The sequence below is a fragment of the Trichosurus vulpecula genome, chromosome 3, assembly GCF_011100635.1.
Source record: "Trichosurus vulpecula isolate mTriVul1 chromosome 3, mTriVul1.pri, whole genome shotgun sequence".
Taxonomy (NCBI): Eukaryota; Metazoa; Chordata; class Mammalia; order Diprotodontia; family Phalangeridae; genus Trichosurus; species Trichosurus vulpecula.
In genome coordinates this window covers 112,146,840-112,161,808 of record NC_050575.1, presented here as the reverse complement: position 1 = coordinate 112,161,808, position 14,969 = coordinate 112,146,840, and the positions used below count along the sequence as shown (strand labels likewise).

General features: G+C 42.4%; 1 protein-coding gene across 1 annotated transcript in view; it reads left to right on the top strand.

Moving 5' to 3' along the window:
• The window catches only part of BPIFB2 (BPI fold containing family B member 2), a 37,913-nt gene that overhangs the window by 4,437 nt on the left and 18,507 nt on the right, over window positions 1–14,969 (top strand). Inside the window, exons 3-10 of the mRNA XM_036748794.1 lie at window positions 2,297–2,401; window positions 4,582–4,728; window positions 6,672–6,729; window positions 8,318–8,378; window positions 9,637–9,728; window positions 11,124–11,309; window positions 13,897–13,950; window positions 14,534–14,704. Of these exons, the coding sequence (XP_036604689.1) occupies window positions 2,297–2,401; window positions 4,582–4,728; window positions 6,672–6,729; window positions 8,318–8,378; window positions 9,637–9,728; window positions 11,124–11,309; window positions 13,897–13,950; window positions 14,534–14,704 (874 nt within the window). The remainder of the gene's footprint in view (window positions 1–2,296; window positions 2,402–4,581; window positions 4,729–6,671; window positions 6,730–8,317; window positions 8,379–9,636; window positions 9,729–11,123; window positions 11,310–13,896; window positions 13,951–14,533; window positions 14,705–14,969) is intronic.

Below are 14,969 nucleotides of genomic sequence, written 5' to 3'. Positions count from 1 at the left end.
AAAGATTGCAGGACCACTTGAGGGCATGTTGTAGAGGGCATTCCTGCTCTGCTAGGGGTTGGATAGACTAAGTGCCCTTTGTTGTTCATTTAAGCTCTGGAGGGTGTTGATTCTAAGATTCTAAGGCAAGGCCTTCCTAGACTTCTATTTGCTTCTCTGTAGAAAGGGAGGCTGGACTTGATTACATCTATTACTATTCTATAATAATAATAGCAAACATTTACAGAGTGCCTACTCTGTGCCAGGTCCTATGCTAATTGTTTCACAAATATTATCTCATTTGATCCTTACAATAACCCTGGCAGATAGGTACTACTATCACCCCCATTTTACAGTTGAGAATACTGAGGCAAATATACGATAAGTAACTTGCCCAAGGTCATATGGCTAGCAAGTGTCTGAGGCCAGATTTGAACTCAGGTCTTCCTGACTCCAGGTCCGGAGCTCTATCCACTGCCCCACCTAGCTGCTTTTCAGCTTTAGATCTGTGATGTTTTCTTTCAGTGCCTGAGTTAGGGGCTCCCTTCCTATAAGGGGCCTCTCTGTAGGACTCCATGTTGCCATAGAGTTTGCGTTCTGAGAGGGCATTGTTCGTGGGGGAAGCCTCTGGGCTACTTCCACCAGCAGGCTGTGCAGACAGACTTCCCTGCAAGACTCCTTGCAGACCTGGCTAGGTAGTCATCACCATGGAGTTTTTCCCTCTCACTTCGAGCTGAAACCTTCCACGTGTATTGTGTCTCCCATTAGAATGTGAGCTTCTTAAGAAGAGGGACTGTCTTTGCTTTTATGTCTGTATTCTCCAGAGTTTAACATAGTTCTGGGCACATAGTAAGTGCTTAATAAAGGCTTTTTCATTCATTCATTCATGGAAAACTCCCTGAAAGGGAAAATGGGAACTCATGTCATGTGGCTTATGCCAGCTATATCTATGTAATAGGCCCGGGCAGTTGTCTTACTTACATGGGATGGTTCCAATGGGGAACCTTTCATTTTTGGTGCTATTGAGCCCAGATCTCTTTGGCATGGTCCTTGACACTTTGCCACTCTAAAAGAGAAGGGAAGAGTCCTAAGGTCATATAGTTTTGAATCAGAAGGTCAAACCTACTCATTTTTAAACAATGAGTAAACTGAGGACCAGAAAAGGGAATGACCTGTCCACAGCCACACCTTCTCTGCGTGCCCCTCCCTGCTGGCTGCCAATCAATCAATCAGCAAGAATTTATTAAGCACCTACTATGTGTCTAGCACTTTGCTAAGTGTTAGGGTTATGAGGAAAACAACGAAACAGTCCTGGCTCTCAAGGTCCTTATATTTAATTGGTCAGGACACAATGAACATAGATAAATATACATAATATATATGTATGTATATGTACACATATACATATATTAAGTACTATAATAAAGTCTCTTTGGCAGGGAGTGTGCTAGGAGCTTGGTGGGGGAGTAACGGGGCGGGGAGCAGTTGGTGAGGAAAAGTTTCAAGTAGGTAGGGTTTCAACTGAGTTTTAAAGGATTCTTAAAGAGGGAATGGTGAGGGGAGGAGTACATTGTAGGTGTGGGGGCCTGCCAGTGCAAAGGCATCTTTGAAAAAGTCATCCCAAAGACGGGGAATGGTATGTTACATGAATTTGGCTGGATCACTGAATGCAAGGAGAATAATGTGTAATACGACTGGGAAACTAGAAAAGAGTCAGGTTGTGGAGATTTTTAAATGCCAAACAGTAGAATTCATATTTGATCCTAAAGGTTATAAACAACTACTGGAATTTATTGAGTGGGGGTGGGTGAGAGGGAAGAGTAGAGACATGTTTAAGTCTGGCTGCTGTGTGAAATGAAGGGTGAAATGGAGTGGAAAGAGACTGAGACAAGGAGGTTAATGAGGAGTCCATTGCAATGGTCCAGGCCAAAGGTGATGAGGGCCTGGACCAAGGTGGTGGCTGTGTGAGTCCACAGGGGTGGATTTGAGAGGTGTTGTGGAGGGAGAAATGATAAGATTTGGCAATTGATTGGATGTGTGGGGCAAGGGAGAATTAGGGGTCATGCATAACCCTGAGGTTGAGTACCTGGGCGACATAGAGGATGGTGGTACTTGGGCACAAAGATCATGAGTTCTGTTTTGAAATGTCGGGTTTGGGTTGGCTATGAGACATCCAATCACCTGTGTTTTGGTTCTCCTGCTCTGAGCCACAGCTCTAACTATTAGCTTCCTTGCTGCCTCTGGCCTCAGGGTGCAAGCTAGAACACAGACTCTCATCCTGGAAACCATCCACTAATGCTCACTTCCCCTCCCTCAGGGTCTTTATGCTTGACAACGACATTTCCCACTTTGATCTGAAATTTATTCCTAATTATGGGATTCGCCTGTTGGCTTCTGGCCACGTCAATATGACATTTTTTATGTGAGTATGCACCCTTGGGCTAGGGCAGGGGGATGGAATGGGTGTAGGGGATTCCTGTGGGAAAGGTTGAGCTGGGAATTGGGGGAATGTGTTTAAATTCTGGCTCCTACTAACCTCCAAGCAACAAAAATGACTCAAGATTTCCAAACATCTCCTCCTTTTCTGGGCCCCACATTGGCCAGGGACTGCTGCCCAGGAGTCCTTTCTATACCTCACATCATAATACTTTCTCCTCCTTAAAGCACTACTCCCCTACTTTTATCTCCTTTAGATCAGTAGTCAGGGATGGGCTTATTATCCCTGTTCGGTAGCTGAAGAAAACCAAGACTCAGTTGAGGATGACATCTAGATTGTGAGGCTGGGTGAGTGGAAGAATAGTGGTTCCTTCAACAGTAATATGGAAATTAGGAAGAGAGGAAGCTTTGGAAAGGGAAAATGAGTCAAATCTTAGACATGAGTTAAAGATATTTAATAAACATTCGCTCTGAGATGTCTGATTGGCAGTTGGAGATACAAGCCTGGAGGTTAGGAAAGAGGAGAAGGCTAGATTAATAGATCTAGGAATCATCGATCTAGATGGGATTATTGGATCCATAGGAACTGATGAGATCACCAAGATGGAAAAGAGAAGAGGGCCCAGGACAGAACTTTGAGGGACACCTGCTTTTAGTGGGCATGAATGATCTAGCAAAGGAGACTGAGAAGAAATGGACAGGTAAGGAGAGAACCAGGAGAGAGCAGTGTCAGAGAAACCTAGGGAGAAGAAAGTATCAAGAAGAAGAGAGTGGTTGGTAGTGCTGGAGGCTGAAGAGAGATCCAGGATAAGGACTGAGGAAAGGCCATTAGAGTCAGGATGGAGGAGGAACAAGGGGCACTATAGTGAGCTCTGCTCCCCTCACCCTCAAATTCCTTCAGGCAGATCTGGAAAATGTACTAGACCAAATCCCGATGGGGAAATCCAAGAAAAATTCAGTGTCTTTTTTTCTGGTCCATATCAGCATAAGGAGATAGGCAGAGAAGTCTGTGGACACTGGGGTTGGGGTCTGACCAGGAGTGTGCAGCACTCCAGCACAGGAAGAGACTGTGCCTGAGGACAAGTAATAATCCCAGGTTCATACTGGGGCACCTTGATGGTGACATGCACCAACTGGCAGTTTTGCCACCCACTTATCCAGGTCCTGGTCACACATCTGGGGTGGACTAAGGAGGGCACCTCTACAGTGATGCCTCCTCATTACCCCCAGCACCTCCAGCACCCCCAGGCTCCGGGCTGTGTATCAAGAGAAGAGTGGTTCAGAAGCAAGCAATGGTGTTGTGACTGTGATAACCGAACCCAGGAACACAGCAGGGCCTCAATTATAGCTGTAGTCCAGTCTGGAGCCTGCAGAAGCATGACCAGGACAGGAGGTAGGAATTCCAGACCAAAGGGGAGCCTACATTTCTATTGCTATGAACCAACAAAGCTTCCCAGGTGGCTGATTGGGCCTGAATCCAGCCATATTTTGCTGTTGCCCAGACCCAAACCTAGGTCAGAAATTTGCAGCATTCAGACCAGGGAGATAGCAATCAGGCTTTAACCTGGATCAGACTACTCTGGGAGCTCTGAAACCTGGCAAGTCCCCAAGCCTGAGCTGTCCCTGGGATCCTGGAACAAAATGATACCCCAAGAAAGCATCAGTAGGACTAGCCCAGACCTTCCCTTCAGAAGTGCACAAAGCCTGGCTCTAACATTGAGTCCAAAGTCAGGAAGTAGGCTGGAAGAATGAGCAAACAAGCAAACAAAAAAATCTCACCATAAAAACCTATTATGATGACAGGGATGACTAAGATACAATCCAGAAAAAGACAATGACTCTAAAAGGCAAAATCTCAAAGAATAATACAGTATAGGCATAAATTCAACTAGAATTTTTGGATGAGATGAAGCAAGAATTTTTTTAAAAAAAGAGTTAAAATATTTTTTTGTTAATAAAATGAAAATGGTAGAGAAAAAACTGGAAAAGAAATGGGAACTGTGGAAGACAGAATTGGGAGGGAAATTAACGGCTTGGTACAAGAGTTATAAAACCTTGCCCAAGCAACAAACTCCCTGACAATTAGATTGGATCAATGAGATGACAAGATATAATAAAATTAAGTCAAAAGAGTGAAAAAGTAAATTCTGGGTTCTTTTTGTACAGAACGAAGAATCTCCAGAAACTAGGAGTAGGTATTAATATCACAGCAGATATAATCGTTACTCAAAGCACCACAGGATCGGCACTGGTGGGCCTTTCTCTCTGCAAATGCATAATTGAAGATATCACCGTTATCTACAGAGAAGATGGGTATGTGTCCTGAGTGTCTCTTCATCTCACATATGTCACATCAGCAGGGGCCTGGATGTGGGACTTTTTATAGGCCAAGTGATGGAAGAGGGCTAAGTGATAGGGCTCCTGGGAACCTTCAGTGACACCAGGGATTGTAATCATTCATTCATTCATTCATTAGTTCATTAATTTAATAAACATACATCGAGTAACTGCTACACGCAGAGCCTCCGGAATATAGAAAATTCAAATTTACAAGTCAGGTTCCCTACCTGCATTGAGCATAAGTTAGTAAAGTCTAGTAAAGGAGTAGGACAATACATAAATAACTATACTGCATAATATTACATTAGAGAAGTTCAAAGTGCTACTTGAAGTCTGAAGGGAATTTTTTTTTATCAACCTGGGGGATATCAAAGAAACCTTTTGGAATGATTTGACATTTGAGAATGGGTAGAAATTCCATGGGTAAACAGGAGAGGAGAGTAATTCTAGGTAGAGAGAAACGCATAAGCAAAAATAACAACATAGGAGACGGTTGGGTTTTGGTGATACCTGAGATCTCAGACATTCCAAATACCTCATATATAGTCCTAGAAAAAATTATGTAAGGTATTCCTGAGCCAATGATCCTCTGCATTAATTCTCTACTTCCTGTTTATTAACCAATGAACAAAGTGAAACTTCTTTCAGCATGATATATCAAAAAAAGCTCTGGACAAAGGATCTTAGGTGTTTAGTGCTGGCTCTGATTCTCATTTGCTGTCTGACCTTGGGCATGTCATTTCCCCTAATCTGAGCCCCAAATTTCTCCTCTGAAAAACAAAAGGATTCAGACCAAAAATCCCTTCCTGCTCTGATAATCTATGGTCTATGATACTGATGACCTACCAAAGGTCATTTATGCATACATCAGATCGCTGGTGGACTGGGACAAGAATCCAGACCTCCTGACTCCTGGCCCCAAAGTCACGGGAAATCGTGGCATTTAAAGCTGAAAGGGCACTTAGAGGTCTAATTTACTCTCCTCATTTTTATAGAGAACACGGATGTTCAGGAAGGTTAGATGATTCATTTGTTCACAGTCACATGTAGCAGAGCTGGGATTCAGAACTTCTGGCTTGAAATGCAGGAATCTTTCTCCTATATTGCAGCTGCCTTTCTACCCAGTTGTTTGGATAGAGCCTTTAATTACTCAGTGGCTGATAATACCCAGTTGTCACATGCACTTAATGGCTGTCATGTAGAAGAAAGTTTAGACTTTTTCTGTGGCCCCAGAGTGCTGAACTTGGAGCAGTGAGAAGAAGGGAAGGGAGGTGGATTCTGTTTCAACATCGAGAAAAATGTCCTGACAATAATAGTTGCCCAGGGATGGAATGGCACCCTTGCGAGTAACTAAGTGTGTTTACTGAAGGCCCTCTGGCAGAGACTTGGGGATTAGGATCCAGGTATTTTGTTGTTGAGTCATTTTTGTTGTGTCTGACTCTTTGTGACCCCATTTGGCAAAGATACTGGAATGATTTGCCATTTCCTTCTCCAGCTCATTTTACAGATAAGGAAACTGAGGCAAACGGGGTTAAGTGACTTGCCCAGGGTCACACAGCTAGTGAGTGTCTGAGGCTGAATTTGAACTCAGGGCTTCCTGACTCCAGGCCTGGCTCTCTATCTACTGCACCACCTAGCTTCCTCTAGGATCCAGGTATAGGTTAGACCAGATGGTTTCTGGGGTCCCTTCCTTCTTGGAAAGACTGTGAGCTTCATATAAACTCTCCTTCATGTTTCCCCATAGGGTATGGACCATAGAGATATCCTGATGGGTAGCACTGAAGGAAGCTGCAGGGGAGGGGACCCAGGTGAAGGGAGGGAGCAGCTTACATCCTGGACATCTGGGCTAAGTTTTTGAGGCTGGAGGAATGTGCATTCACTCTATCTGATAGGCATGTTTTACTTGGCCTCTCTAGGTTAAACGAAGTATTTAATCCTATCGATGGATACATTAGGATTCTCTTACCTGATAAGGTAAAGAACCTTTTGGCTTCAACTTTTTGGAATGTTTAACCCATATGTTAATGAAATTAGCAATTCTGATAATAATAGAATTTTAAGCATCAGTGGGAGGGCATTTTGGAGCAAGGCCTTTTTCTCTCATTTGTGAAACATACCATGTATTATCTATTTTGCCAAATGAACTGAGGGGCCAGGCCGCTTCCCAGCTGGAGGTTTGTTTGAGCCTGTGGGGATGGAGGAGAAGTAGTCCTTGGCAGGCTGAAAGAATGACCCTTTTCTTGTGGCACCCCAGGACCTTATGGAGGTGGCTGGACAGGCCTATGACTCTGTAGGAGTTTCCTTATATCCACCCTGCATCTTCCTACCATCATCTATTCACATCCTACTCAACATTCTCCTCACATCCTTCTTAGGATTTCCTTGGACAGCTTTGCCATCTGTACGTGAGGAAAGTCTATTCCCTATTGACTTTGCAGGGAAATCCCAAGGTTCAGAGGAGATGGCGGATGTAAAGACAGTTTGAAAAACTCCAAAGTGCTATATGTAAATTGTGAAGGACTTTTATTGCTGTTTTAAAAGGTGCTGATCATCATTCCCCTGCTTACTTCAGAATAGATTGAAATAGAGGAAATACCTTTGGCAGGAAGCAGTGGGCACCGTGGCTGTCTAGGAACCTGGATAAGTTACTTAAAGCTCTGGGTCAAGAGATGTGGCTCTAAATTTCCTGGGTCCTACAGCAAAAAGGGAAATGTTCTGGATTACATAGTTTACATTTTTTTTTTGAGGACAGAAAAAGAGGAATTTATCAGCAGATAAACATTATTTCCTGGAATGAAATTCCTACTCAAGTAGGAATTCATTATGGGTTCATATAGAAAGGATATGACTTGATATCAACTGTTCAGCATTAATTAATGCTTCTGTAGCTCCTTGTGGTTTCAAATCACTTTTATATCTACAGAATAGTTCTGAAGAGAGGGAACAATTGTCCCCAGGGCTGGCCTAGGGGTAGCAAAACTTTGAAGTAGGTCAGGTTTGTCTTTGGTATCCCCACCTTTGGTTTTGCATTGTTTCTGCTCTCCCTAATCCCCCCTACCCACTTCTTCAAAGTCTCTTGACCTTGACAGAGACTCTAGGACCTGATGCACATTGCCTTTCCCCCTCCCTCCCCATGAATGTCTATCTGTTCCTGGGTTACTTCTCTCAGCTTCATTGACCTTTTCAGTCTTGTCTTCTATTTGAGGGTGGAGGTCTTTATCCCCACTGAAGCCATTTCAGGCTCATTAAGAGAGGAGGAATATTGAAGGATGGACCTTGAAGAAGATCTCGGTCCCCCCTTTTGCTAATGTCTTTCCCTCAGAGGTTTCCTTCCATCTACTCTCTTGTGTTTATCTACATGTGTACATGCTGTCTCCTCCATTAGAATGTAAGCTGTTTGTGGGCAATGGTTGCATTTCCTTTTCCTCTGTGTGCACATGTAAGCACTCAATGAATGTTTGCTAATGGATTGATTAGTGTAGATGGCCACTGGCTCTGTCTTCTTTAGCCTCGACCATCTATTTAATTAACAAGTTGTTTATCCTCTTTCTGCTTGGTACAGCTATGTTCGAAGCTCTTTTTTCTGATTGAAGGACTGAATGTTTATCTGGGTACAATGATTGGTAAGTGTCGTGAACTGACTGGATTTGGCTGCTCACCCTCTGGCTGGGCCCAGATTCATGGGGCATCACAGATGCCCCTCAGGTTCAGGGACCATCAACCATAAGTCAGGAGGACAGTGAGTACTTAGCCAGTATCTGGGAGTATAGATCACTAGAAACAATTAGTCATCAATGAATCTCTAAGATGGGCACCTGCTCTGTGTTCAGGCTTGTGTCTTGGGCTATGGAACCTTCTAGCTTACAAAGCACTCTCCATTTAGCAGCCCTGTAATCTAGATAGTCAAAAGTATGGTTCATAGAACTATAGGATACAGAATTTTTTTTTTGGAAGGGGTAGGCAGGGAAATTGGGGTTAAGTGACTTGCCCAAAGTCGCACAGCTAATAAGTATGTCAAGTGTCTGAGGCCAGATTTGAACTCAGGTCCTCCTGACTCCAGGGCCAGTGTTCTACTCACTATGCCACCTAGCTGCCCTAGGATATGGAACTTTTGAGTGACCTTTGTGATCCTCTGCTTTAACTCTCCTGATTTTAAGTCCATTGAGTAGTAGGTCAAGGATCTGCATTATGGTCCTCCCATTGCAAATTGAGTGTTCTCTCCAAGATACCATGTTACCACTCTGTCATTCCCATCTTATAAATGAGGAAACTGAGGCTCAGAGTGGCTAAATGATTCATCTACCCGGTCAATATTGGAGATGGTCAAACCCTGGTTGTCTGACTCCAAATCCAACAATCTTTCCACCATACTTGATGCCTATGAGGGAACCATAGAACATTAGAACTAGAAAGACCCTTGGACCATAGAACATAGAATGGCAGATTTGGAAGGGTTGTTAGAACATAGACTATTAGACTAGTTCTGATGCTAACTCTTTTTATGACTTCAGGCAGACAGCCCTTCCTCTTTCTGGGCTTTATTTTCTTCCTTTATAAAATGAGAGTATTAGAAGGAAGGGAAAATTGATTTTTTTTACAGCACCTACTATGTGCCAGGTACTTTACAAATATTACCTCATTTTGTGCTCACAACAATCCTGTGAGGTTGGTGCTCTTATTATTCCCTTTTAGAGATGGGGAAACTGAGGCAGGCAGAAGTTAGTTAATTTGTCCAGGGTTCACACAGCTAGGAAGCGTCCGAGGCTAGAACTGAACCCAGATCTTCCTGATTCCAGGTCCAGTGCTCTAGTGGTCTTTATCACACTAGGTAATCTCTAATGGTGGGTCTAGACTGGAGATTCTGTTCTTTTATAATTCTAGGTCTCCACCCTCTTGGTCCTGAATCCCAGATCAGCTACTCTTTGGCCTGCCTACCTACCATCACCAAAGAACATATGTCCTTGGATATCAATGTAAGTGCTGAGCCTACCTATTACTGACTAGTCTCCAACCATCTGCCCCATCTTCTACCTTTTTGTTTGGGAATCTTCAGTTTATGACAAAGGACTTGCTTCCTTAAAAGCCCAAACAACTAGGATTCCTTGAGTACCTGCCTGGGCTAAGTTGTAACATAGATAGGAGAAAGAGGCCCAGGCCCTGCCCTCTGGGGGCTAAAAGCCTATTTAAGGTGGGATGGGGGAGAATAGAACATGTCACATTGGACAAAGAATGCATTTGATCAAGGGATAAATTCACTTCAGAATCTAGATACTGCAGGAACCTGGAGAAAGTGAGACTACCATAGGTGAGGATAATAAGGATAAGTTTCCTGGAGAGAGCAGGATGTGAATTAGACCTCGAAAGGTGCAGGATTTAGAGAAGAGATGATAATGTACACTTCAGGTGAGGAGAGAGCAATTAAAACAAAGTCATAGAAACTGGTTGTGAATATTATGTGCTGCCAAGCAGGGAGGAAATGGACTTAGTTGGAGTAGAGGAATATGTTGGGAAGAGAGATAAGAATAAAGAATATTATACCTGTATATATTTCATATTCCTCCTGAGGGCCATGTGGTCAGTGATCATGTCTTATCTAAACTCCATCTTCTCCCTAACACCTAATACATAGCTTCTGCATACTGTAGGTACTTAATAAATACTTGTTGAATTCATAGCACTAGTCGGGAGGGAACTTAGAGATCACATATTCCCATCATTTTATAGACATAGAAATTGAGTGAATTGAAATAAATTGAATCTATGGGGCTGGAGTACAGAGGTTCTTTAAAAAGCCCTAAAACAACATGAAACAGTCAGGAATTGGATCACTTATTTGGTTTTTGGCCAGCAGAGGTGGTGCCTGCTTCTATGGTTCATATGAAAGGTCATAAAAGACATGGACATCCATCATGAAAGGCTCTATCAGGTCTAAAGCAAACTTCTTCAAATATAGTGAAAACCATATGAAGTACGAGGAGGCAAAAGCAGGTGGCAAGAATGATTAGATAGGGAGTAGGTATTAAAAATAATAAGACTCCTGGCACTGGATGTGGTTAGAAGTGGGTCTAAGATGGCAGTTGCCCAAGACTTTGGGGCTAGGGAACTCGGATGCAAAGGGCTCAATGTAAGAGAGTTCACTGTTGCACATGTGCACCTGGGGTGGGTCTTCATGAGCTGGTGCTCCCCTCCATGAAATGAGTCAGTTTTGCTGATCATACCCAACTGCAGGAATGCCCTAATTCTGGTAATCTGATCTTGCTCTGATTCCTTGTCATACCCAGTTAAGTCCTCTGGCCTTGAAGAATAATACTGATGTTACAGAGGTCTACATTAAGATCCTGTTTTTCTCCCTCAAACTCTCTGACTAGATCACATTCTACCTGCTGGGCAAGCCGATTGTTCTCCCTCCAAATGTGTCCTCTTTCTCTCTGCCTCAACAAGCGGGCTCTAGGAGTGCCATGATTAACTTTGTGTTCACAGAGGAGATGTTTGACTCAGTCTACTTCCTCATGCAGAAGTCTGGGTCCATTAATCTAGACATCACGAGCCAGTTGGTAAGTGGAGGCAGATTTCCTGTGGGTTACTGTGATCACTTACAGAAAGATGGCTGTTCTACCTCCCTCCTTAATATTCTTTCCTCACAAGTTTCTTTTCACATTCTTCTCATCAGTCCTCTTTGGAATTCTTTATGGGGTTCCCTATCTGCAAAATAAACTAATACCCTATCTTGCATGTAAAAACATTTCAAAAAAGCGTTAAGGCTTGTACACGTGTGGGACTGTTATTATGTTAAAATGTAGTTAACATTTTTCTCTACCCAGCTCTTTTTAAAATTTTCTTAAAATTATATTTTTAATTTATGGAATAAAACAAGCATTTCCATAACATAGTACAATAAAAAAGATGATTGTACAGGAAACTCTTAAGGGACTTTAGAAAACTTGTGGAGTAAAACACGGAATGAGACATTTAAGGGTAAAATAGAACAGATTCCTTTGGAAGGAGGTAGAAGGAGTAGATGCTTTCAAGTACTTGAATGGAACCAATTATAGCATCAGCGAAGGTACTTTTACTCAGTGTTTCCTGCAATATGGTTTTGCCAGACACATTTTCACCTCCCTGGAAGTAAGCCCACAGAAAGGTTTATTGTGTGGATCCTTGATTTCATCCATATGGATACTTCCGCTGTCCACTCAGGTAATCCCCACTCTATGCCTTTAGTAGTTGGTTTTGTGAATTGCTTTGACCAGAAAATTCATTCCTTTGTGGTTAATTCTTAGTGGAGAACCTCCCTAAATTTAGGTAGGTTAGTTTTTGGATGGTGGCTAGCAAAGGGCCAGGGATGTAAATCCACTTCAATTTAGTAAGACCTTCCCAAGTTTGTGTTCCTTCTCTTTCTTCTTTGGAGCGGCCTTCAAGAACCCAAGACCACCTCCACATCATGCCTTGATTAGTTGTAGGATGCAGGCTTTGGTGGATAATAAAAGATATTAACAACAATAATAATGATAATGTTAGCTGCCATTTCTAAATGACCAGATAATTTATTCTTTCCTCTTTTTAAATGTTTCGGAAGCTTTTAGAATATTATCACCACTTCCTGAGTACCTCTCTCACGCCATCCATAAACGAGAACAGCACTGCCACCGTTACCAGTTCTCTTGTAACAAGCATAGGCAAGCTAAACAAATCAATACATTGTCTATTTTTGAAAATGTGTGCCTCATTCCTGATCTCCTGAGAAGAGGAAGGCAGATTTCAAAGTTAGTCACCTGAAGTTAAAGGTCGCCGCCTTAACGAGAACTTCCAAGTCTTTCAGTGCTATTTTCTTTTACATGATTGTGGTCACTGGGTACATTTTTCTCCTGATTTTGCTTATTTCGTTCTGTATCAGTTCATATAAGTCTTGCCAACTTTATCTGAATTCTTTATATTTGTTATTTCCTGTGGTGCTGTAATTTCCCCCTACATTCATATGTCTAAATTTGTTCACGTCATAGGCACTCACTTTCCTTCCAGTTTTTTGCTACTCCAAAAATGCTACTGTCTCTCTCTCTGTATATATATATATATATATATATATATATATATATATATATATATATATATATATATATATGTATATACATATACATATATATGTATATATACATACACATATATGTATATATATACATACATACATACATATATATATATGTATGTGTGTGTATGTATGTATGTATGCATTCAATCTCTGGCCTCCTTGTAGCATAAGCCTAGTAAGTGTTATCACTGGTTAAAGGATATGTGCAGTAAAATTACTTTTTTCCCCTTATTTTTATTTTATATGCACACAGACAGATAGACAGACATATATTTCCCCCAACTACATGTTAAAACAATTTTTAACATTAAAAAATTTTTTTGAGTTCAAAATTTTCTCTCTCCTTTCTTCCTCTCCCTCCTCTGTGAGACAGTAAGCAATAAGGTATGAGCTATACATATGCAATCACGTAAAATGTTTCCATATTCATCATTTTGTACAAGAAGACTCAAATAAAAGAAAAAGAACTCCAAATCGGTTTCCAAAATGGTTGGACTGATTCACTTATCCATCAACAGTGTATTTGTGTTTTGGTGCGCTCAACACCCCCCTCCCCTCTTCCCCCTCAGTATTTGCCATTTTTTGGTCTTTTGTCACCTTTTGAATCACACGGGCATAGGGCAAAAGTTCAGGGTTGCTTCATTTGCATTTATTGTGTTTTTAATGATTTGGTGCATGCGACTGCTGACAGAGTGCATTCCTTCCTTTGAAAACTGCCTCTTCACAGCCTTTTCCATAGTCATCTATCGAGGACTCCTTTTACAAACGCGATTCACTTCTACCCTCTTATTTGATCCTCACATTATACCTATACGGAGGACGATGCAAGGATTATTGACCTTGTATATACTCCGCTTAAGCAACGCTTGTCGCCTTGAATTGCAATATTTATAAACTGAGTCTGGGGGGGGGGCGGTGACTTTGTCCAAGGCAACCCGCTGAGTCAGTAGCAAAGTTGGAAACAGAACCTCGGTTTCCTGATTCCTTGTTCAGCGCTCTCGCCAGTACGCTATGTAGCTTTTCACTAATGAATTTATTATTTTTGTTACTTTCAGAACTCTAAAAACAATCAGCTGACCACATCGGCGCTGGGGAACCTGATTCCTGAGGTCTGTTTCTGGGATGTCTACGTTTGCATTTGGTTGACGGTGACAAGAAGCTAGGGATAGTGAGATCCTTATTTGCTGGGCAAGGGGGAATGTGTGTGGTCCTGGGCTGATGGGTCATATCTTTGTTGTTGTTGAGTCGTTTCAGACTCTTTGTGACCCTATCTGGGGTTTCCTTGGCAAAGATACTGGAGTGGTTTGTGATTTCCTTTTCCACCTCATTTTACAGATGAGGAAACTGAGGCAAACAGGGTTAAGTGACTTGCCCAGGGTCATACAGCTGAGGCCAGATTTGAACTCACGAGGATGAGTCTTCCTGATTCCTAGCCCAGTGCTCTATTCACTGTACCATCCTGAGCTTAAGTCCAGACTTGCTAGTTCTTAGTGGGACAGGGCTGACCACAGGCTTAGTAATTAAAGTCCATGACTAGGGCTCTGGATGAGCACCTTATGGCCTCCACTTTTTTCTTTCTCAAAGACAGGAACATGATGGTCCTTGGGGTATCCTGTATCATAGGAGGTGTGGCTCTGCTCCTAGGATCCAGGAGGAAGCCTGAAGGGTTCTCTTTCTCTTTGCCCTCCACAGGTCCAACGTCAATTCCCCAATTCCATGCCCATAACGTTGAAGGCTCGGATCAATACTTCACCCGTCCCTATGATCCACAGCAACAAAACATTTTTATTGCTCCGTTACCGGGTGGAGGCCTTGGCTATCTCCTCTAACTCAGCCTTCAATCTCCTCTTCTCTCTGGATATGGTGAGGATCAGGTTGGAGTAGCTGACTCTAGGTCCCTCTAAAGCACACTACACAGGCTGAGTGCTGAGCTCAATGATTCACTGATTTTTGCCAGGGGCATGTGAGATAGGGACAGATGCCATCATCATTTCTATTCTACAGATTAGGGTGTTGAGATTCAATGATGGTAAATGAATTGGTTAAGTGCACATATAGGACACATGAAAGTACACACTGGATTTTAACAGGCAAAGGGATGGGTAGAGAGGTTGAAGTTGAGGACTTC